This window comes from Halichoerus grypus, chromosome 5 (genome assembly GCF_964656455.1).
Source record: "Halichoerus grypus chromosome 5, mHalGry1.hap1.1, whole genome shotgun sequence".
NCBI lineage: Eukaryota > Metazoa > Chordata > Mammalia > Carnivora > Phocidae > Halichoerus > Halichoerus grypus.
In genome coordinates, this window is record NC_135716.1 from 120733211 (window position 1) to 120755094 (window position 21884).

General features: G+C 39.5%; 1 protein-coding gene across 23 annotated transcripts in view; it reads right to left on the reverse strand.

Moving 5' to 3' along the window:
- Nucleotides 1–19433: 19433 nt before the first annotated feature.
- ADGRL2 (adhesion G protein-coupled receptor L2) overlaps nucleotides 19434–21884 on the reverse strand; it is a 609197-nt gene continuing 606746 nt past the window's right edge. For 17 of the 23 annotated variants that reach the window (XM_078072845.1, XM_078072847.1, XM_036076672.2 and 14 more), the window contains one exon: nucleotides 19434–21467. In XM_078072845.1, coding sequence (XP_077928971.1) covers nucleotides 20713–21467 — 755 coding nt within the window. In that variant the 3' untranslated portion in view covers nucleotides 19434–20712. The remainder of the gene's footprint in view (nucleotides 21468–21884) is intronic. The other 6 variants (XM_078072852.1, XM_078072851.1, XM_078072853.1 and 3 more) reach the window with 1 other exon arrangement.

Below are 21884 nucleotides of genomic sequence, written 5' to 3' on the forward strand. Positions count from 1 at the left end.
GTTGAGTATAAAATTCCAGTTAAAACAGAATAGTTTTATATGGAAAAAAGAAAAAAGGGAAAGAAAAAGGAAAGAGGGAGAGACTGAGGGGAAGAGGGAGGGAAGGGAGAGAGGAAGAAAGGAAGGGAGAGAGAGAAGGAAAAATGATTCTGAGATCTTTAAATAAAGTTAATTCTGCCTATTGAGATTGCATATTAATTCTTTTCTTCTGGCTTATCTTGGCTTATTTTCTTGTATAATAATATATGTCTTATAAGCAAAAAATTACATTTATGAAAAAAATTATTTAGAAATGTCCACAGTGCCAAAATACTTATTTTGTGAAAAAATTATTTAGAAATGTCCACAGTCCAGAGAGAAATGTCTCATCACCCATTTTTCTCAGATACCCAGGATTTCCATTTATTTACTTGCTCAAAACAATAGTTATTGATCTCTTTACATATTTTTTCATGAAAAAGTGATTGGAAAATAAATCTGAATTTTACTTTTCCACAATATTTATTTTATTAAGCTCTCTAGATACTTCAGCCTTATACATCAGATGTAAATTGACGGTCCAACTTCCCTTTTAACGTATTTTTTAAAAGATTTATTTTATTTTTAAGAGAGAGAGAGAGCATGAGTGGGAGGGGAGAGAGAGAGGGAGAGAGAATCTTAAACAGACTCTACACTCAGTGTGGAGCCTGACTTTGTGCTCGATCCCGCAACCCTGAGATCATGACCTGAGCCGAAACCAAGAGTCGGATACTCAACCATCCGTACCACCCAGGCGCCCCAATGGCCGACCTTTTCTTAAGTTATAAAAAGAATAGAAGAATTCTTTCTTTTTAGGAGCGTTCAGCTCTTCATAGCTACCAAAAGTCCAGGTATCAAGTGCAGGATGAAATGCTAGCATAACAGTTATGTTTGTTTTTTTGTTGCTTGTCTAGCGCCTTTGGTTCTCAATTAAGTTTCTAGGAAAAAATAAGACTTAAGACTTAAAATAGTCTAAAAGAAAGAGAACTGGACCTATTGGTAATGAGAAATTGGGCTGCTATTCTTGGATCTTTCAGACCCGACTGGCCTTGGGAAGTAATTTAATGCCTCTATTGCTTTTATTCCCACCCCCTGCCCCCCAGTAAGATAGGAATGAGAGCTACCCTTTCTACTCAGGGATGTAATAAAAGAACAATAAATAATAAATATGCAAAAGTCCTATGTACACTTAGCAAGCTATACTATTACCAGATTGTTGGGGGAGGGGAGCTCCAATTACCAGTTAGTTTGTGACTGGCCCTATGCTGAGTACTTTGCATACATCATATCTTTTAATCCTTACATAAGCTATAATATTATTGTCTTTTAGAGTTATAAAACTCTAACCAATTCAGATTATGCATCCCCCAAGGTCTGCTCGCTGGCCATGCCATCTAGCCGGTGGGACCAAAGCAAAGGCGGAGCGCTACTCCACCATCACGGAGCTGGTCTCTGCTGTCTGCTGGGGCACCTGTTCAGGGCCCCACATGTTGCTCACAGCACAGCAGCCTCGTCTGTTGCCCCTGGACTGCCCTGTCACCACTGAGGCATGAGCTTCTGCCACACCCATGCATACGCAAATCAGAAATGTCTGTGAGGGCGCCTGGGTGGCTCAGTTGGTTAAGCGACTGCCTTCAGCTCAGGTCATGGTCCTGGAGTCCCGGGATCGAGTCCCGCATCGGGCTCCCTGCTCGGCGGGGAGCCTGCTTCTCCCTCTGACCCTCCCCCCTCTCATGTGCTCTCTCTCTCTCATTCTCTCTGTCTCAAATAAATAAATAAAATCTTTAAAAAATAATAAATAAATAAAAAAAAAAAAAAAAGAAATGTCTGTGAGCTCAAATCCCATGGGGCAACTGTTAACCAATGTGAGATGGGGGTGAGAGGATATATTTTCCTCTCTTCCTGTCTGTCCTCCATGTGTTTCATTCAGCTTCTCTGAAGACATCCTGAGAAACCAAACAGTGTACACAAAGCTATGGCCCGCTCTGTAATTTACCGCCTTAGTATCCGTTTTCCTTTCCTGGCCTTGCCTCCCTTCTACCTCACTTCTACTTCCCCGGGTTTCCACTTCCATAAACTACTAGTACTTAAGCTTTCACTTCGGGTTTTGTCTTACAGAAAACACATTCTAAGAGAGAAAGCCATCAAGAACAGCCCGGATGGGGAATCCCAGAATCGTAAGCAAATAATCTATTTGGTAGTACGCCACAAAAGATAAATCATATGTCAAGAAAGATTTCTTTTAGGGGCACCTGGGTGGCTCAGTCGTTAAGCGTCTGCCTTCGGCTCAGGTCATGATCCCAGGGTCCTGGGATCGAGCCCCGCATCAGGCTCTCTGCTCCGTGGGAAGCCTGCTTCTCCCTCTCCCACTCCCCCTGCTTGTGTTCCCTCTCTCGCTATGTCTCTCTCTGCCAAATAAATAAATAAAATCTTTAAAAAAAAAAAAAAGAAGAATAAGGAATGATTGATGTGTTTTTAAAAAAAAAAAAAAAAAAAAGAAAGATTTCTTTTGGATCACTATTTATAGTGATATGTCCTATTACTTATGTCAGTTCTTTTCTTCTTGCTTATCTCGGCTTATTTTCTTGTATAATAATATATGTCTTATAACATAATGTTAAAGAATAATAGCAAACAAACTCATAAAAATACCAATATCTCTCTATTAGTTAGAATGGGCTATCCTTTTGTCACAGTAACAAACCATCCCCAAATCTCAGTTACTGAAAACATAAATTATTTTTCTGCTTCAGACAATTCTCCATAGCAGTCAATCGTCCGTGTGATGACTAAAGGATTCAGGCTGCTTCAGTCCTGTGGCTCCACCATCTCAACCCATTGCCTCTACTGTAGACAATGAAGAGGGAGAGAGAGACAGCTGGAAAAACCATGCGAATGTCCACTGCCTCCACTCAGAAGGAACACACATGACTCTTAGTCATGTCTTCACCCAACTGTAAGAAGCTGGGAAGAGTAGTTTTCAGTGGTCCTCTGAAGAGAGTTCATAATGAAAAACACTGGTATTGTCCACTAGAATCTACCAGAATCTACTTATAATTTACACAGCTGAGGTAGCTACTGCTTGTCAATGCTTTAAGTTAAAAAATGTGTTTAACCAGGGGCATAATAAACCCAAATCTGGAATATTTATCAGAGTTCACGGATGCTACTTAATTCAGTAATCTGTCACAGGAGTCAGATTACTCAATGCCCATTATTATTCAATACCCAAAGTCACTTGGGAAAGTAAGTCACTTCGACCTCATGGGCCTTGGTTTCTTAATCTGCAAGCGGGACATGGGACTAGTGTCCCATCTGGAACTTCCATTTCACACGTTTTGCCTCAGTTGCACTGGGCACTTCGGACGCGCTAGGAAAAGGCAGGCCAAGGCTTTTTGCTCAATCCTCTACTGCCATCTTGCAGTCAGTCCTGCGGGCGCCGTCCGCCCAGGATTTGAACTGAAGGATGCCGCTCATTCCGATTTCCAGAATGACGATGCCGAGGTCGCACCTGCTTGCGTTTCTCGCTGTGCTCCAATAAGTGCTGGAATGTCAAAGAAAAAGTTAGTGCATGACTCCTAACACAGAAAATGGTGCACCAAATTTTGTCATTTTCCCCACTGTTTTATTATCCTTACCTGTTGAGAGAAAAGTGATTAAGCAGTGAGTGTTAGCTTTACTCGCAGAGTTAGAAGAAACAGTGCATGCTGGTGGAACGGCTCCTGCTCTGTGATTAGCTAATGAAGCAGACGGGAGAGTGTATAGGAGGAAATAATAACAGCAGCCTGAACCAGGTTCAGGGAGAACTAACATATTCCCATTGGGATGAGGGGGCAGGCTTGTTAGGTGGGGTTCCCTGAAGACACATGTGATTTTCATCTTCTTTTTCCTTTTTCTTGTCCCCAGTCTCTGACCTCAAGGTTCAAACCTTGTATCATGAAGCGCAAATGTACACAGCCAGATTATGGCCATTCTGCACACAGCCTGAGCCTGATTCCTCCTATCAGTGCTACAAAGTGGTACCCATTGCAGTACTTCTTAATAGTGCAGTGGGTCCCGTTGTGCTACGCTTGTGCTTTTCTAAGCAAGCTAAATAAAATCAACTCCTGTTGTCTACATGCCAACACTTCAGACCACGCTATATTAATGTAGTCAAATAGAATTATCCAACCTGGGTAATGTTAGTGCCAAAGCAAGCCTATCCTAAGTAAGTATTACATTATGTTTTGAGTTCAGCAGTTGTGGGTTTTGAGGAGTGAGCAAGTAGCGCATTAGAATAAAGGAGAGATTCATGGTCACACACTCAGGCTTGACGGGCTGCAGGGGGAAGGGAAATGAAAGAGATCTTTGGAGACAATAAGGGAAGGTATCTGGCAAATTCAAGAAGGGGAAACACTGTAGACACGGGGGCTGGAAAGCATAAAGGTATGCAATTAGAAGAAAATTGAGTTGTCTCCAGAATGAAGGAGAGCAGAAACTGAATGAAGGGTGGAAAATTGAACTGAGTGGTAAGGAGAGTAGTATGGGAGGAGAGAGAAGAATGGGTAAAGGATGCCAAGAATAACTAGAGGGAGTAGAAGAAGGCATGAGGGAGTCTTCCTGCTTGCTCACACTCCAATATACACGGTGCTATTTCCTTGCATGTACAATTGGAGGTACTGCTTCTCAAATTTCTTTTCTTCCTCTACTTTCTTGGAGTTATGAGCATCCAAATCCTGTGACTGGTGTTTCGTCATTTGAACTTTTGATTAGACTCAGACGAGTTGCCAAAAAGTCCTCAACTTTAGAACAATTTACCATAAAGATCTGGGAGAAAAGGTCTGCTTACCTGCTTGACCCATTCATTTGAGAAACATTTACTGAAATAATCTATTCCCTTAACTGCCTGAGTTGATTCAGATCTCTTTGTTATTTAGTCACAAATTCAAAAATATCCTTGGCTTCATTTTTCATGTATTAAGAGACCTGGGTTTTGGCAGGGTATTTAAAATCTGAATAAACAAATTAAAAACTTATGAAAGTTAATGACCTGGATAATTAACACATTTCAGAAATTATGGTCAACTATGTGCAGATACTATTCACGAGATGCAATCCTACCTTTTTATGAAATTAATAAAAAGAAAATATCCTCGACTTTCCTTTCCCTCCCATGACATACAATTAGCAATCAAGTTCTATATATCCTTTCTCCATAATGTTTCAAACTAAGAAGACCTCCTTCCCTTCCCTACTCTTCTCTTCCCTACCTAGTATCTAAGCCACTTCAATACCTCAAGACTACACTTCTCACCCTGGCATATATTCACCACTGGAATAAGAACTACGCACAATGCTATAAGCACATCCATGGGTAGTCATTCCTGTCCTCAGAAACTCACAAAGGCCTGCCTTGAATAAAATACAAACGTGTATCACAGTATCCCAAATCTCCCATAGTCTACCCTCAGGCTATTTTCCAACCTCACTGCCCCCATGTCCCTTCACATCTCCACATTTCTGTTAACCCTTCTGTGCGTTAGTTTCTTCATCGCAGAAAGGGACAATTAGGGGCGCCTGGGTGGCTCAGTTGGTTAAGCGACCGACTCTTGATTTTGGCTCAGGTGGTGATCTCAGGGTCATGAGATCGAGCCCTGTGTCCAGCTCTGCCCTGGCATGGAGGCTGCTTGAGATTCTCTCTCCCTCTCCCTCTGCCCCTCCCTCCACCACACTCGCACGTGCTCTCTCTGTCTCTCTAAAGTAAATAAATAAATCTTAAAAAAAAAAGGGGGACAATTAAACTACTTCCTTCAGAGGGTTATTGAAGGATTAAGTAAGTATCTGGCACATAGTAAGCATTCTCCACATTAATATTATAATTATTTGTAGCACTAATCTAACCCAGCTTTGAATATTTGAATATATGAATATATATATTTCCTAATTCTCAACTATATGTTCTGCTACTGTACCAAGTTTTATTTGCTGAAGTGACTCCCACAATCAGACTCTGGGTGAGGCATTTTCACATTGTTCACATTGTTACCTTATTTAATCTGCTTTAGATGGACCTGAGAGAATACTTAATTTTCACAGAACCACAGGGTTCTTTTGGTGGAGAGAATAACTTGCTCTGTTTGCTTGATATTGTAACAAATCAAATATCATGTGTAAGTGGACTCTGTAAAGGTAGAGGAATATTTTAGCCTGGAGCATGAAAGCTGGTTTTATTGAGCATTGAGATCTATTTAAAACATGCTTTTTTAAAAGCTATCTTGCATAAAGTCTGGATTTGGCATCACAACTCCAGAGTGGTCCTTGAGAAGGTTTTTAGTAGAGCTTCCAACCTAAAACAGAAGCACCCTGAGATAGAAGAAAATCTCTTCTGTTTTAAAATATCATCTGAAAAGATTTTCCAACCATCTTTCATAACCTACTGCGAAACTGTTGTCTCAGAATATCCAAAATGCTCAACTGTAATATAAATTATCCTGTGGGTACTACTTCCTGTTTTTCTTTCTTCTATAAAAATGAATCCAGTTAGTACCCTTTGATATAATAATAATTCTACTTTTACTGTTTTAAGCAATTCTTTTTCTTAGATATAATAAATACCAGTTTCTTTGAGTTTGCTACGTAGGTCTTACAATCTAATCATCCCTGTGCTTCTTCACTGAGCTTGCTCAGAAATGTCCTACATAAATTTGTAAAGGTCAAAACAGTGCAAAGAACTGTGGTTTCACTTACTGACAAATTCAGTAAGAATAGTAACTCAGGTTCTTCAGTTAGATACTTTGCTATGATGCTGTAAGTGCTTATTTTAATAACTGATGAGTTCTCCCAGATAAAAATTTATATGTTTGATACTAGTAAACTTGAATATATTTTAATATATTTATTAAATATTGATTTTGTATTTGTTTTCATTATTTCTATCAAGAGTTTTATGTTTCATGTGATCTAATCATATTTATATAGTTTTTCCTTCATTGCTCTTATGATTATAAAATCTTTCTATATCTAAGCCTCTTTATATTTTTTAACTTTAAAAATACCAACTTTTATTTTTAACTCTTTAATGTTCATGATTTTGTTTGTTTGTTTGTTTGTTTTTTTATGTCACCTCAGGTAAGACTCTATCCATTTTTTTTTTCTCCAAGAGTAAAATACTCCCTACAGTAAAATATTATTTTTAATACATTAAGGTCTCATATAGACCAAAGGTCTCCTGTAGGAAAAAAACTATTTTCAGTTAGTCTCTGGGTCTATTTTATACCAGTTGTAGAGAGATTAAATAAATGTTTAATTAAATAATTGATATTTTATAATAAACAGGAGATTAAACATGGAAAAATAGTCCAGATAAGTTTTTAAATTATGACAAAATATACATGACATAAAATTTACCATTTTAAGGGCGCCTGGGTGGCTCAGTTGGTTAAGCGACTGCCTTCGGCTCAGGTCATGATCCTGGAGTCCCTGGATCGAGTCCCACATCGGGCTCCCTGCTCGGCAGGGAGTCTGCTTCTCCCTCTGACCCTCCCCCCTCTCATGTGCTCTCTCTCTCTCATTCTCTCTGTCTCAAATAAATAAATAAAATCTTTAAAAAAAAAAAATTTACCATTTTAACCATTTTTAAGTATACAGTTCAGTGTCAGTAAGTAGATTGACGTTGCTCTGCAACCATCATCACCATCCATCTCCAGAATTTTTTTGAACCACCAAAACTGACATCACTTTCCAATAAGAGAGGAGGCTGATATTTTCTCTCCCTTTTGCTATAATATTTTGTCACAGTGCCATTTCGTTTTTCTCATTTACTCAATAGGGTGTGTGATTGACATTGGCCCCAGTCTTGTGCCTTCCCGAGGGCAATCCCTTGAGATCCTCAGCTCATGGGCAGGTTGATATAAATAATTCCCAACCCAAATCCCAATGACTGTGTATTCTTGGGAAGGAGCTCTCCTAGACTGAGGCAAGACCAGGCAATACCAAGACCTTTGTTGTTTCGGTTTGACAGCATTCTGGAAAAGCAACAGTCTGCAGGATGTACCAAGGCCATGGCTCTTCCTGACTCTGGCCACAAAAAGGGCATGAAACTAATGTAACACCGCATGTCAACTACGCTTCAATAATAAAGAAAGAAAGAAATCGGTGGACTTGGAGTAAAGCAAGTTGTGGGTGGGCTTCCTCCAACCAGCTGAAGGCCTGGATAGAACAAAAGGTTGACCTCCCCTGAATGGGAGGGAATTCTGCAGCCTGAGGTGACGGCCTTCGGACTTGAGAGGCAGCATTGGGTCACCCCGGGCTCTCCCCGTTTCCTGCCGACCTGCCGAGTTTGCACTTGCCAGACTCCCCAGTAGTGTAAAACAATTCCTTGAAACACATCGCTTTATTCATGCATAGACACATCCTACTGGTTCTGTTTCTCTGGAGAACTTCAACTAATACAACAAATATCAAAACCTTAACTTTCCTTGGGAAAATTCTTTCCTTCCTCGGCCGGTTTGTTAAGGGCAACGTTTCTACTGGTTTTCTGATGATCAAACTCAACTCTATGATGAAACAGCCTTCCTTAAGCTTTAGTGGGTGATAAAAATCCTCAAGGATATTCTATTTCATTGCAAACACCTCCTTTCACTTCATGAAAGTAAATCTTCCTCACAAAACTCTCTTAAACCGGGGCCCAGGAACATTTAAACTGCATCAGCTTGTTACTGTTAAATATTCAAATTTGCACTGCCAAGCAGTATTGCATTTTAATACCGATTGCATTTTTAGGAAGGCAAGAGCTTGAACTTGCTGAATCAGATTGTATTCTCGACACTTCCAAACTTCTGTCAAACTCCTCTCAACTCTTCATTTTCCTCAGCACACATTGCCATTTTTCTGCACTCGTTGGCACTGTTTGTACATTAGTCAGTGTACGTCAAGACAATGATAATTAAATTTCACTTGAAGATCAGAGACAGAGTGATTACATTTAAACTTACTTTCCGAAATAGGTAGCTTTCTTGTATTTCACAGAGGGAAAATTCTACTTGAGCATTAGGAGGAATATAATTATCTTGTTCAAGATACCAGATCTTTCAAGAAACAATACAATAGTATCTTGGGGAGGAAGAGGGTAATCAGAAATTCAAAGCGGGTTTTTTCTTACAGTTATTTTGCATTTTCAGGATGTAACGGTCCTTCCCTCATACGCAGACATTTGCTACAGCCCAAAAGAGAGAGGAGTGCAGGGAAGCCTCTGTTTACCTCCCTCGGTGTAAAAGAAAATGGGGAGAAAATCCCACGTCTCTCTGTGGCAGAAGGACGCATGATGAGGCGATCTGATCCGCAAAAGCTTCGCAATCACACAGCGATAGTAGCCCACAGTTCACTCTCCCAAGATGCTGCGGGCCACCGAGATGCCCCACAGCGGAGTCTCCCCAGGCACACGGAGCCCCCTCCCGCGTGTGGCTCGAGTCCCTCACAGTTGGGTGTGGGTGTGGGAGGAGGATGATCTTTGCTCAAGGTTGGTCATGGTTGATAAGGATACCCGGATAGTCAGATCTAGTTGTGCCTCTCAGTAATCTAATTCAAATTCGCTTCCTAAACTGCAGGGCTCGTCCATTTCCTACTGCACTGTAACTTTAATTCAGCTGTGTCCCCTCATCCTCCATCCGGCACTGATGAAGGAATCTGAATGCAGAAGTCAAAGTTGCATTACAAGTGGAGGCTGTGCATCAGTGCCGAAGTGACAATCATCCCTATTCTCCGTGTGAACTGGGAGCAAGCACTAATTAAAATTATAAGCTAGAGAGAACATGCATTGAAAAAAAGAAGCCGTCCCTAACCAATAATTCCAGGGATAAATTATACTTGATTTGCTAACATATAGAAGTGTCCAGGAACTATGATCTACAAATGTCTTGAATATGGTTCTAATCAATCTGCAGAACAATAATCAAGGAGGCATGTAATTAGAACCGACTCATCCGACGAGCAGCACATAACATTGTCTCACCTTGAAACAGTGCAGCGCATCCTCTCTCAGAAGTAAGAACTAATGGCAAACAGAGGCAGTTTTCTCATTGGAAATGCGCCCTGACAGACTTCTCGCGGTCCGGGAAATGCAGTCCTGGACATTAGAGGTGTCCCGGGCCGGTTTCACTGAGGCTCCAGGTCTTGTGGCGCCTTCTCCTTTCCCCTCTGACCCTTGCTACATCTGCTACACGAATGTGACAAGGATTCTGACCTGAGAGGCCCTTCATGACAGCTCCAAGCCCCACTTGGCGATATACACTCGGTAGTGAAAAAGGGCAGACAGGAGACTGAGAAAATGGTCCGTCACCTTCTTTCCCGAGCTACTGACGACCTGTGGCAGCTCCCCGTTGCACCACTGCCCTCGGGTAGGGATGGCAGGGGAGAGCCCGAACAAGAGCAAACAAAATTGTGAGCACTTACTACTTGCCTTGTCGGTGTTCTAAGCCTTTCTATGGATCACCACAGAAAGACTAATGCAGTGGATTATGAAACAGCAGTGTAGAAAGAAAAATGGCCTCTGGTATGTGTTGAAGGTGACATTTGAACCCATGTCTCTATAGCTCTAACCTGTCCTTGGCTGAGGCCTCACTCCTCTCCACTGTCCTCCTTTCTGACCTTAAGCATGCTGAGCTCATCCCTGACTCGGAGCCTTTTTACTTGATGTTCATTGTGCCTGGAACGTTCTGTCTCCAGATCTTTACACAAATGCCTCTTCACTATTCAGTTCTCCAACTCAGACCTGCCTCCCTTGGGAGGCCACGTGCTAGCCAGACCAGCCTTCTCACCGCCATATTCTTTATCCTCACACCCCTCATAGCTCCGTGGTTATGGGCACAGACTCTGGAGCCAAACTGTCTGGATTTGAACTCTGATTCCTCCGTTTACGAACTGGGGGACCTAAGCCAAAGGACCTGCACTCCCCATGTTTCAGCATCATCATCTGTAAAAAGAGGATTGGGAGAATAGCTATTGTACCTATCTCATGGATTTGTTTTGAAAAATAAACAAGTAATACAGGGCCTGCTACAAACTCATACTGGATACGTGTTTATTACTCTCTTCTTCACAGCACTGTGAGCGGCCAGTGCTACCTTCTTCTTACCTAAATGTTTATTGGGAGGGAACCTGTTTTATTCCTTACTACACCCTCAGCAGCTAGAAGGGTACCTGGCACACAATAAACTATTGTGTAATGCACTCAATAAGGTATTGACTAGAGATTGAATGATTCATACCCCATGTTATACTGCTCTTCAGGCTTTCGAATGGGATGGTACTGGGTCAAAGTCTTTGTTCTGCTACTTTGTAGTTTTGTGATTTCAAACGAGTTATTTAGGGGCGCTTGGGTGGCTCAGTCAGTTAAGCATCCGACTCTTCATTTCAGCTCAGGTCATGATCTCAGGGTGGAGAGATGGAGCCCCACATGAGGCTCTGTGCTCAGTGGGGAGTCTGCTTGAGACTGTCCCTCTCCCTCTGTACCCCCCTCTCTAGCTTTCTCTCAAATAAATAAATCTTTTAAAAACCCTAGTTATTTAAGCTACCCAAGTTTAATCATTTTAATAATAGCTCCTCTGAGGCTAGGTAATGAGTTTATGATGTAGTCATCAATGGAATATTATGCATCAATGAAAAGGAATGAACTATAGCTGCATATGCCTGCCTGAATGGATTTCACAAGCATAGTGTTGGAGAAAAGAAACTGTACACAACATATGATATATTGCCATATTCCACTTTCCAGAGGTCGGAAGAGGCAAGGTTACACTATGGTGTTAGAAGTCAGGTCGTGTTATCCTTGGGGGTTTGATGACCGGGAGAGGACACATGGCAGCTTTTGGAGTTTCATAGTCTGTTTCCCATTCCGGGTGCTATGTTAGCCAGTGCTCATTTTGTGAAAACTTAGTTAAAAGCTACACTTATCATTTATATGCTTTGAGTAATAATAATAATAATAATCACATACTTCCTTGTATGGCTGTGAGAATTAAATGAAATAATGTGAATAAGGGACAGAGAGATCTCACTAAACACTAATTCCCTTCCCTTCCAACATGGGCGTAGAACAACAGACATCGGTTCCAGCCCCTCAGGGGCATTCAAGGCCCTTTCAGTCTGGTCTCAATCCATGTCCCCAGATTGTTGGTCACCACACTCCATCAGACACACTTATATTGTTCCAGCCACACAGAACTTCTCCCTCAAATCATCTCACGGTTTTTCACACTTGTTTGCTTTTCACATAATTTTCCATCTACCTAGAATGTTCCTTCTCTATTTTGTTCACCTAGTAGGCTCCTACTTATTTCTCAAAACCCAGCTCCAACACTATCTCCTCAATAAAGCCTTTCTTAGGATTCCCTTCAGTCAAGCACTCTCTCCTTTGTGCTCTCACAATAGTTAAGCCTTTATCTTATTATGTTGTAATTATCCTTTTAAATATGTTTTGGTTTCAAGCTATGTAAGTTGTATCCTAACAACATCCCTAGGAACTTAGGTTCTCAGGTTCTCCAGTGACTAGCTTTTTAATCTTCAGCACGTTACTTCACCTTGCTAAGCTTCCGTTTCCTCGCTTACAAAAATGCAGGTAATAATAGTTTCTGTAACATAGGAAAGTTACAAAAATTAGAATTTTTAAATGAAATAATATTGATGAAGGGTTTAAATACAGAGCTTAGCAAACAGTAGGTGGTCAATGTTAGTTATTGCCATCATTAATTCAAAGGGAGACATCCTTCATTTCTGTGTTCCCCCACCTACTTCTATACATAAAACACATAGTAGATACTCAGTATCATTAGAGAAAGAGGAAATCAATAAAGCAAGAGACTCATCTACTGCTTTGTAGGCAAGAACAAGAAGGCAAATGGAAGGAAAAGAAAAAGTAGAGAAGTGGAAAACCGAGTGACAGACTTCTCTGCATAAGATAAATATTTTTTTAATTAGCTAAATTAATATTCCAGAAGGAGACTGAGAGACCGGCTCCCCTTTGCTCTCATTAACCCAGATCACTGCAGAGAGCTGAGCATTCCCTAGAGTCACCCATCTCTCATAGGCGGAAGCCCGTGCATTGTGCGTAAAGTGTTACTGATATATCCTAGCCGCGTGGCTTGAGGCAGATAATGACAATCCAGTTGAAGTCCTGATGACTGATTATTTTCGTAAGACTTAAAGTCAGGAGATGTTTATGCTACTCACAATATCTTCCTGAGAAAGCAAGCCACCATCTATTGAGTGCCCATCACGTGCCAGATGCTGCACTAAAGGCACTTTACATACATTACTTCTAATCTGTACAGCAACCCTTGGCAAGGTAGGCTGATTCCAATTTTACGGAGGAGGAAACAATTTGAGAGAGGTTAAGCAATTTGCCCAAGAGAGAGCAAAGTTAAACCTCTGTCTATGTAAATCTAAAGTTTCCATAACCATTATACCTCTATTTGATTAAATTATTTATATGAATATCTTACCATATAAAATAAACACTAAAATTGGGATAAATATGTAAGAATAACAACTAGGATTGACATGCTGGAGAATGTTTTTCAGTGCTGCCATCTTCGTGGCCATAACTCTGGCTGACTACTGGAAAAGAAAGTTAACAAAAAAGAAATTAAAAAGAAACAGAGTGTCTTTATTGTTTTTTAAAGAATGTGAAGGGCAAAAAGAAAATTAGGAGGAAATTAAAAAGTAAAATTAAAAAGAAATTTAAAATAAGCAATTTATTTCCAATAAAGATGAAAAGTTAATACTAAAAAATAATATAAAATATATGAGATTTTTAAAAATGTATATGAAGCTAGAAGACAATGAGATTAAAGAGGAATTCCACACACTAAAATATATACTCTAGTAAGAAGAGGGCTAAAATCCACGAAATGAAAAGATGATATATAAAAGTAGATATGATTAAGAACTAAAATGGTTTTTCTTAATAAAATAAATACCACCACAACCACCAACAAAAACAAAACCCAAAAAGCTTGAAGAGAAAATACAGGAGGGAGAGTAGGGTACCAAGGAAGGTAAGCAGGAGCCTGCAGTAGGAGTAGCACAAAGAAGGCCATTCAGACAGCCCTCAAGTGCAGTGGCTGGTGGGGGGCACGGGGGGACAGGGAAGGGACAGTGTCTAAGTGGACAGGAGCCCACAGGACAAAGTCTCAGATCCCTTGTGTATTCTTCCCTTACCTCTGTCACCCCAAGACCAGCTACTTAATGAGCAGAAAAGTTAGTGCACGTGGCTTTTTGGTACTACCTGACGGCTGGGACGGAGGTGGGGGTGGCTTGAGGTGACTGACCGTCCCAGGACAGTGCTTAAGGGCCTGGGCTCAGGCATAAAGCTAAGTTCCAGTTCCCACACACCGCTTGCAGTTGGCTAAGTTGATGTACTTAGGTTAACTCAGTTTCCTCACTTGTAAGAATATTTACCTTCAACAGTTGTGAGAATTAATGCAATAAATCAGAAAGCTTGGGATAATACCTGCCTTAGTGGACTACATTTCCAACAAACCCTTCATTTTTCAAAGGGAAAGAATAGGTCTCTGGCCAAATGTTAAAGAAAATCCTAGATTATGAACTTAAAAAGCCCTAAATACAAATACACACACACACACACACACACACACACACACACACACACACACACCACCTTATATACATTTAAATTTAAAACAATATTAACTATTACAAGAGTTAAGGGAATTCAAATAATTTGATTTTTCACATGGCTTTTTCATTGTTATTATGGCTTGATTGTGAAGGAAAATAAAAAGCATGTACTTGAATAAACTGTTTTTCATTTTTTGTGGTTGTTGACTGAGTAAGCCGGTATTATTTTATTGGTCAGGTGAGGACTAGAAATTCAACATCCTCAATCCTCAATCAAAATCTTTTGCTTCTTTTTCCTATCACAACTCCCTCAGGATGACCTTTTATTTCCAAGGGAAATGGTAAATTAGTAACCAGTAAACTTTACATTAGACTACCACTCAGATAATGTGCCCACTTCTGCTAAAAATTGAGGTAAATAGATGATCTTTTATCTGGCTATCTTCTTCTGAACACTTTGACTTAATTAACTGACTTCTTTACTTCATTTTCCTTTACAGCCCTATAAACTCAAAGCCAACCAACCAACAAGCCAACCCTCTCTGATTACCGCCAGAGAAAGAAGTATAAAGAATATTCTTGGGGGCGCCTGGGTGGCTCAGTTGGTTAAGCGACTGCCTTCGGCTCAGGTCATGATCCTGGAGTCCCGGGATCGAGTCCCGTATCGGGCTCCCTGCTCAGCGGGGAGTCTGCTTCTCTCTCTGACCCTCCCCCCTCTCATGCTCTCTCTTTCTATCTCATTCTCTCTCTCAAATAAATAAATAAAATCTTTAAAAAAAAAAAAAAGAATATTCTTGGAACTCCGAGTAAACCACAGTGACCTATGTTGGCTAAATGATCAGACTCTGTAGCCAAACAACCATCACACCAGCGCAGGTCTGGCCACTCACCAGCTGTGAGACCTTAAGCAAATTATTTATCTTCTTTTGCAAAAGTGGATAATGAGTACCGTACCTTCTCAGAGGAGTGTTGAGAGGATGGAGTGCAAATAAAACTCGTAACATTTAGCACAAAGCCTGGCACATATGCAGCACCTATTAAATGGTAGGCGCTAGCACTTTTATTGTTGCAATATGTAAAATTAGTAAATGGGGGACAACATTGAGGCTGAGATAGCTTTTAAAAATTACACAGCGATTCTTGTTTTGTAGTTCCTTCATTATACTGTTGAATTTACTGTGTGCTAGTGCTATGTTTTGGTTTAAAAGCTATCTATTAGGATTGATATTTCAGCAGAAAAACATAAATGAATCTTTCATCTAATCAATATCTCTGATACCTATCATTATTATTCCTGGGTGTTCTATATAGTAGCTGTCAGCCTTTCTAAAAGAATATCAAAAGACCGGTCATTTTATGCCTAATAAAATCAACAAAACCATGTTGCTGTGACTGCCAAAATGCTTTTTAAAAAGCTTAGTTCTGACATATGATTTTAAAAATACCTATGAAAAACATTCAGAAAACTATTCAAACCATGATCATTCAACACCGGTCTCTTATGCTCAGACAACATTGGTTTGCTTAAGACTATGTCTTTTAAACATTTCAAAAAAAAAAAAAAAATAAACATCTCTAAGGGATTTTGGTCTTAAGAGTTTCAATAAGCAAATAATAGGAGAAATGTGTGAAAGATTAATGGGGCAGTATTTTTTTTTTTTTTTTTTTTTTTGCTGTAGCAAGTAAAGACTTTGGTCAGCTCAGTTAGTTGTACTGGGTTATCTGTTTTGTTTCTTATTTCATACAGTGATCTCTAATGTTAAATGTTAGTATACCCGACAGCATCCACAATGTATTAATTCAGAAAAATTTTACCAGTTAAAACAATAGGCTTTAAAAATCAAACTGACCTCTGAAGACCTCTTTCTCAGAAACTGCACACTCAGTAAACAGTAAAGCCATCAGGAAAAGGACGAGGATTCCAGAGAAACCTTATTAAGAGATGAGGGGTGATCTATTGCCAATATTTGAAAAAGTTTATAGTAGATTTAACGAGCCTCATTATATGGTGCACCTACAGCTTATTATTAATACACTCTGACAGAGATGTTACCCTGGCCTTGAAAGCTCGGTGGCCACAGTGCCTTGAAATGAACTTGGATAATGTGCAGGAATTTCCACCAGTCCCATGCATTTTGGAACGAAGTACCAGTAATATGCACAAAGTACATGTTGGTTAAGCGTGTGATCTCCTAAACATTTAGGTTTTCTGTTTGGTGCATTTAGCTAACATAATGTGTTTCTATGATCATTTGGAGAAAGACTCAAAGTGACATAACAGAAAATCCTCATTCCATACCATTCAAATGATAATTAAGACTGTCATGAATTAATCTGCAAACCACCAATGCTTCCTGTCTGCCAATGCATACTATTTAAGGACTACTCAAAATCAACTTGATGCTTACTAGCAGGAAGCATGAGATACGGCATTTTCACCAAAAAGCACACCAATTTGATTATCCTGTGAAGCAATCCTCATCTGTATTCAACATGCTAATAACTCTTCATACTAATGTGTGAGATTAAATGCAACAATTTCATGGGAAGAGAAATATGTGGAACACAGGATTGTGTGAACACTTGGTACTAAGTTTTACTTGTAAAACACTGCAGGGACTACTGTCTTTAAAGAAAATTTCATTATCAACCAAATATGGAGAGCTGTTTTCACTGCAGAAATTCAACTTGTATGCATTCATTCAAGCTTTTCTAGTTAGGCTAAAACCAATAAAAATTTTACTGAGTTAAAATTCTTACCAAACACTCTATCCTATGAGAGCATCTTGAAGGTCAGTTTTAAGACTGAAGTTCAAAGTTGAATTGATGGAAACATACATTTTCTCCTTTCTCATTTAAATAAATAAAGCAGGCATCCTGAATACACCCCTTTAACAAGTGCACATGCATTTTTTTTCATTTGTTAATGAATTTGTGCAAAATGCTTTTCTCTGTGGAGAGAAGATAGTGATGGTGATTTTGTCACACACGTGCAGCTGTTGTTTTATTGGTTAAAATATTATATATATAGCTACCGTCAAATGAATGTGGATGAGATTGAATTGACAACTATTTAAGTAATTTATAGATTTGTATGGATTCTCTTCCTTATACCTAAATGATTTTAAAAGCCTGTAAGATAAATGAGCTATGAATGTGTGTGTGTGTGTGTGTGTGTGTGTGTGTGTAGAAAAGAACAAAACCAAGCCTCTGTTTTAAAATAAAATAAAGGAGGTCAATCTGAATTAACTTGTATCAAGCTGCATCTAAATAAATGGAAAAAAAATTCCTTATTACTAGTAGACCAGTTGTATCTGTCTCTGAGAATAGGTACACTAATGTGAATAAAAGTTCACAGTTGTGACTATTGCAAAGAGAAACAATCAAGGATGTGGAAATTCTATATCCAGGTGAAGTCCGAGAAGTCCCAAAGAAACCATTGGGTTAATAAACAGAATAATGTGTCAGTCAACAGATTAGTAATTTTAAACATAAGAAATTAATTTGTACTAGGGGACATCCTGAATGGAATTTAAGGCAACATTTATATACTTTTAAAAAGAAATCCCTTTTAAAAATGCTTCTTTTTTTGGTGACAAAGATGAAAGATTCCAGACCGTATTCTCTAATACAGACTTATCATAAATTACGATTTCTAAAGAGAACAGTAACCATTTAGGTACTATGTACTTATGTACCTGGTCACATCGTATCAGTTTTAAGAACTGCTTCAAGAGAAAGAAATAGTACTAACTGAATAATCAGTGTTTTGTTTTTTTTTTTTTTTTGGTAATTCATCACTGAACCAGCCCGACCCTAGTTAGCTTGTATGCTGGGAAGTACGTATCACACAACACTGTATAGCTTGATAGGAAAAAAGTATAACAAAATAAATTAAAACGTTAATTTTAATTATATAATGCCCCCAAATAAAGTTTTGTAAATTCCTGAAGAATTTTAGCCAAAGAAATAAAAATACCCTTCTCAGAGGATTATTAAATCTGTTTGAATATTAATACAATTTCTTATGGTCAGTCTCCAACTTAAATATTAACTCTTCTATGAATACACCCCTCTGTTGTTACCCTATTATTAAATACTGATACTTTATTATATAGTGTCTGCCTTACTATGTCTGCATTTAGATATATGAATATATACTTGAAAAAGTTTTTCTCATTATTCTTTTTCAATTCAATAGGCATGACGAACTATGTTCACATAAAAAAGTTATTTCTAACTTAGTGGAAGCACTTGAGAACCACTACCCTTTAGAAGAATTTGGTATACATGCTTATGATGTAGACAGGAAAAATCTATTTGTTGAGATTCAATTATATGATTTTTGAACTTTTCCATGATAACAAATATTGTCATTCGCAGCTGCCTATAGGGATAGTTATAATCCTCAAACTGTGAAAGTATGCTTTAGGAATTTCTTCTCAATTCTGCTGAAAAATCAATTTTTTTTTATGATGCCCAAATTTGATTGTAGAATTTCCAACCCTTCTTCTTTTTTTAATTTTTGTTTTAGTTCCGATGCAATGCAACAAGCATAAGTATTTTCAGTAGATTTCTCCATTGAAACTTCTCTGCCAGATTCTGTGCGTGGGTAATGGGCAGTTTGAATACAAATATATTCTTGACAGCACACAGAACCATCAGGCAGCTTAACTGTATTCTTTCTCATACCCGTGGGTTATTATTATGAAGGGACCTACATATGCCATGGGGGTGGGGGTGGGGGGAAGTGCCAGTGTGTTAAAGCCAATTAGGTATCATACATAAAAGTGCACATTAACTACTTGAAAAAATTCACATTTATTTACTGTCAAACCGTGTTAAACTTTACACTGGATATTAGTGATGGGCTCATTATTAACAGGTTTACACAAAGGGATGAAAAGAAAAGCAGAATTTTGCGGAAACAATTTACATTTCATTAGATCTTTATCATAAAATAAATTAATTACTAAATATAGGCAGAAGGAATATGGAAGAGTAATATTTATGTTTTATTTTATTTTTTAAAAAAGAATAGGCACCTTTTGTTCACTAGAAAGTTTGTGAGAAGTGCCCAGTGCCCTCATTGTCCTCTGTTCAAGAATAAACAGAGGGGTAACACACACTCTTTTCTAGATTTCACCACATTTGTGCAAGGCATGGCATAACTGGCTTCGAAGAGTTTTTTTCCCCATAAACGGCGTTCTTTTGGCAATAAGAAATTCAAATGTAAGAATAAAGACTAAGTGGTCAAAGCAGAACACTGTGTACAGTGGAAAATAAGTGAAAATGGGTAGAACTTACCATGACAAGGTGTAAGAAAAAACATTTCATAACATATGTGCAACCAAGAGCTTTTCACAATATTTTCTTCAAACTCTTTAAAATTATTTTAATGACAATTATATTTCAGTTGGACACAAATGTATTTATTTTACCCTAGCAATAGAACAAAATATAATTTCTTTAGCCATCTTTCATGAGAATAGTTCATTGTACAGTTGAGGAAACATAGGAAATAAGGCCTGTGGCTTGATTGCTAGTGGTTAAACATGTTTTCAATCTTTGCCTTAATGTAAAAGATTTGCAGCGAGCTGCAAACTGACGCAGAATAGCTCTCCTGCTTTTCCAAGTCTTGTCAGGAACAGTAAGGTACAGTAAATTTGTCCCACAGGATTTTAAAGCCTACGTCTTGTATATAATACAATGCAGGCCTACAAAAACGGTGCAGCCATATTTACAGATTTAGTTCACAGACTGCTGCAGTAAAATGGCTGGAAAAGTTTTGTTTTGCTTGCTTCACAATTTCTCTAAAGAGCAGCAGAATCTTAAAATACCTGGTTGGCATCTCTTTTCTTTGTAACAAATAATCATTTTAGTATACTCTGTGTATATACAAAGTTTTTGTACGTTCTATAAAAATTCACAGAACTTCAAGGTTCAGTCATCTTTTTACACTGGAGAGAACCACCGGTCAACAGAGCCATGTCTCCGAGCAGAGTGTGAGGGAGCTGCAGTGGGCCAACGGAGTCTTTATTAATACTTGCCTGTGGCCCCTGGAATTCCTTAGCTGCACTATTAAAGACTCGTGACCAGCTGCATTTGTCCTTCCCTAACGTCTCCTTCAGGAATACACCCTTCCTTGTTAATGGGGATTATGTAACCATCACTATTGCCCCGGCTGATCTGGTAACACATCTGAAGCTGATGGCCAGCTCCAAGATTTGGCATGCTTTTGTAGTAAATGTCCTCGTTCTCACTCCTCCTGCAGGGAGAGAGGTCCTCTTCCATGTCCGGGCTGCTCTCCTGGTAGGGAGAGTCTCTGAGATTGGGCATGCTTGTATAAAGAGAGTCTCTGTTGGGGGACTGCAGGTGGTCCTCAGCCTCGGCGGTCAGCTGGGAGACGTAGCTGTCTGTCCCCTCGGGCTTCCCCTTCTTCTGGGGCTGGTACAGAAGGGAGTGAGTCCGCTGAGGAATGAGCGGCGCCTCGAGCTCTTGGTGATGGAGCTCCAGCCCCGGGTTGTCGCCGTGCATTAACGAGGAAGCGTCGGCCACGATCGCGTCATCTTCGCTGCTGCTGCCCCCAATCACAGGCTTGACTGGCAGCGTGAGCTCCAGGTTGTGAGTCTTGCCGCCGCCCCGCAGGTTGTTGTGCACTAACTCTGAAATGATCATTTTCTCAAAAGCGGTATCATTCAGACCAAGTCCACAGTCCACGACTTGCACGCTGTCATTATAGTCCCCCTTGCGCAGTGAGTAGCTGTTGTTAAAATTACCATTTAGCGGTAGAGTATCCATGGCACTTGTATCCCTGGCATTGTTCAGTGAATGTCCTGGAACGGAAAAGGGGGGGGGGGTCCGTTACTGCCTCTGTTCCTTCCCAAAGAATCTTTACTTCTTTCGTACAAAACTCTTTAATGTCGTTCAGGACAAAGTTGTATTTGAAAGCTAACCCTTGAACAGTGCCAGGCTTTCCCGCATTCCCAACTGTAAACAGTTGCGACCCCTGAGGTAATAGGAAAAAGTGTGAAAGAATACTACTATTTTCCAGGGAGGGAAGATGGCATACAGAATAGTACATCATCAATTTCGGGGAGACGGTGGTTATCAATTGATTGATTTTTTTGGTCAACTCTCTGACACTCTTTACAAAGAAGACTTCACTCCATGCCCTTGCATAGTTAATGCAAAGCAATTCATTAGTGACATTTACATTTTAAAGTACGAGACTATGGTTTATAAAAATAAAA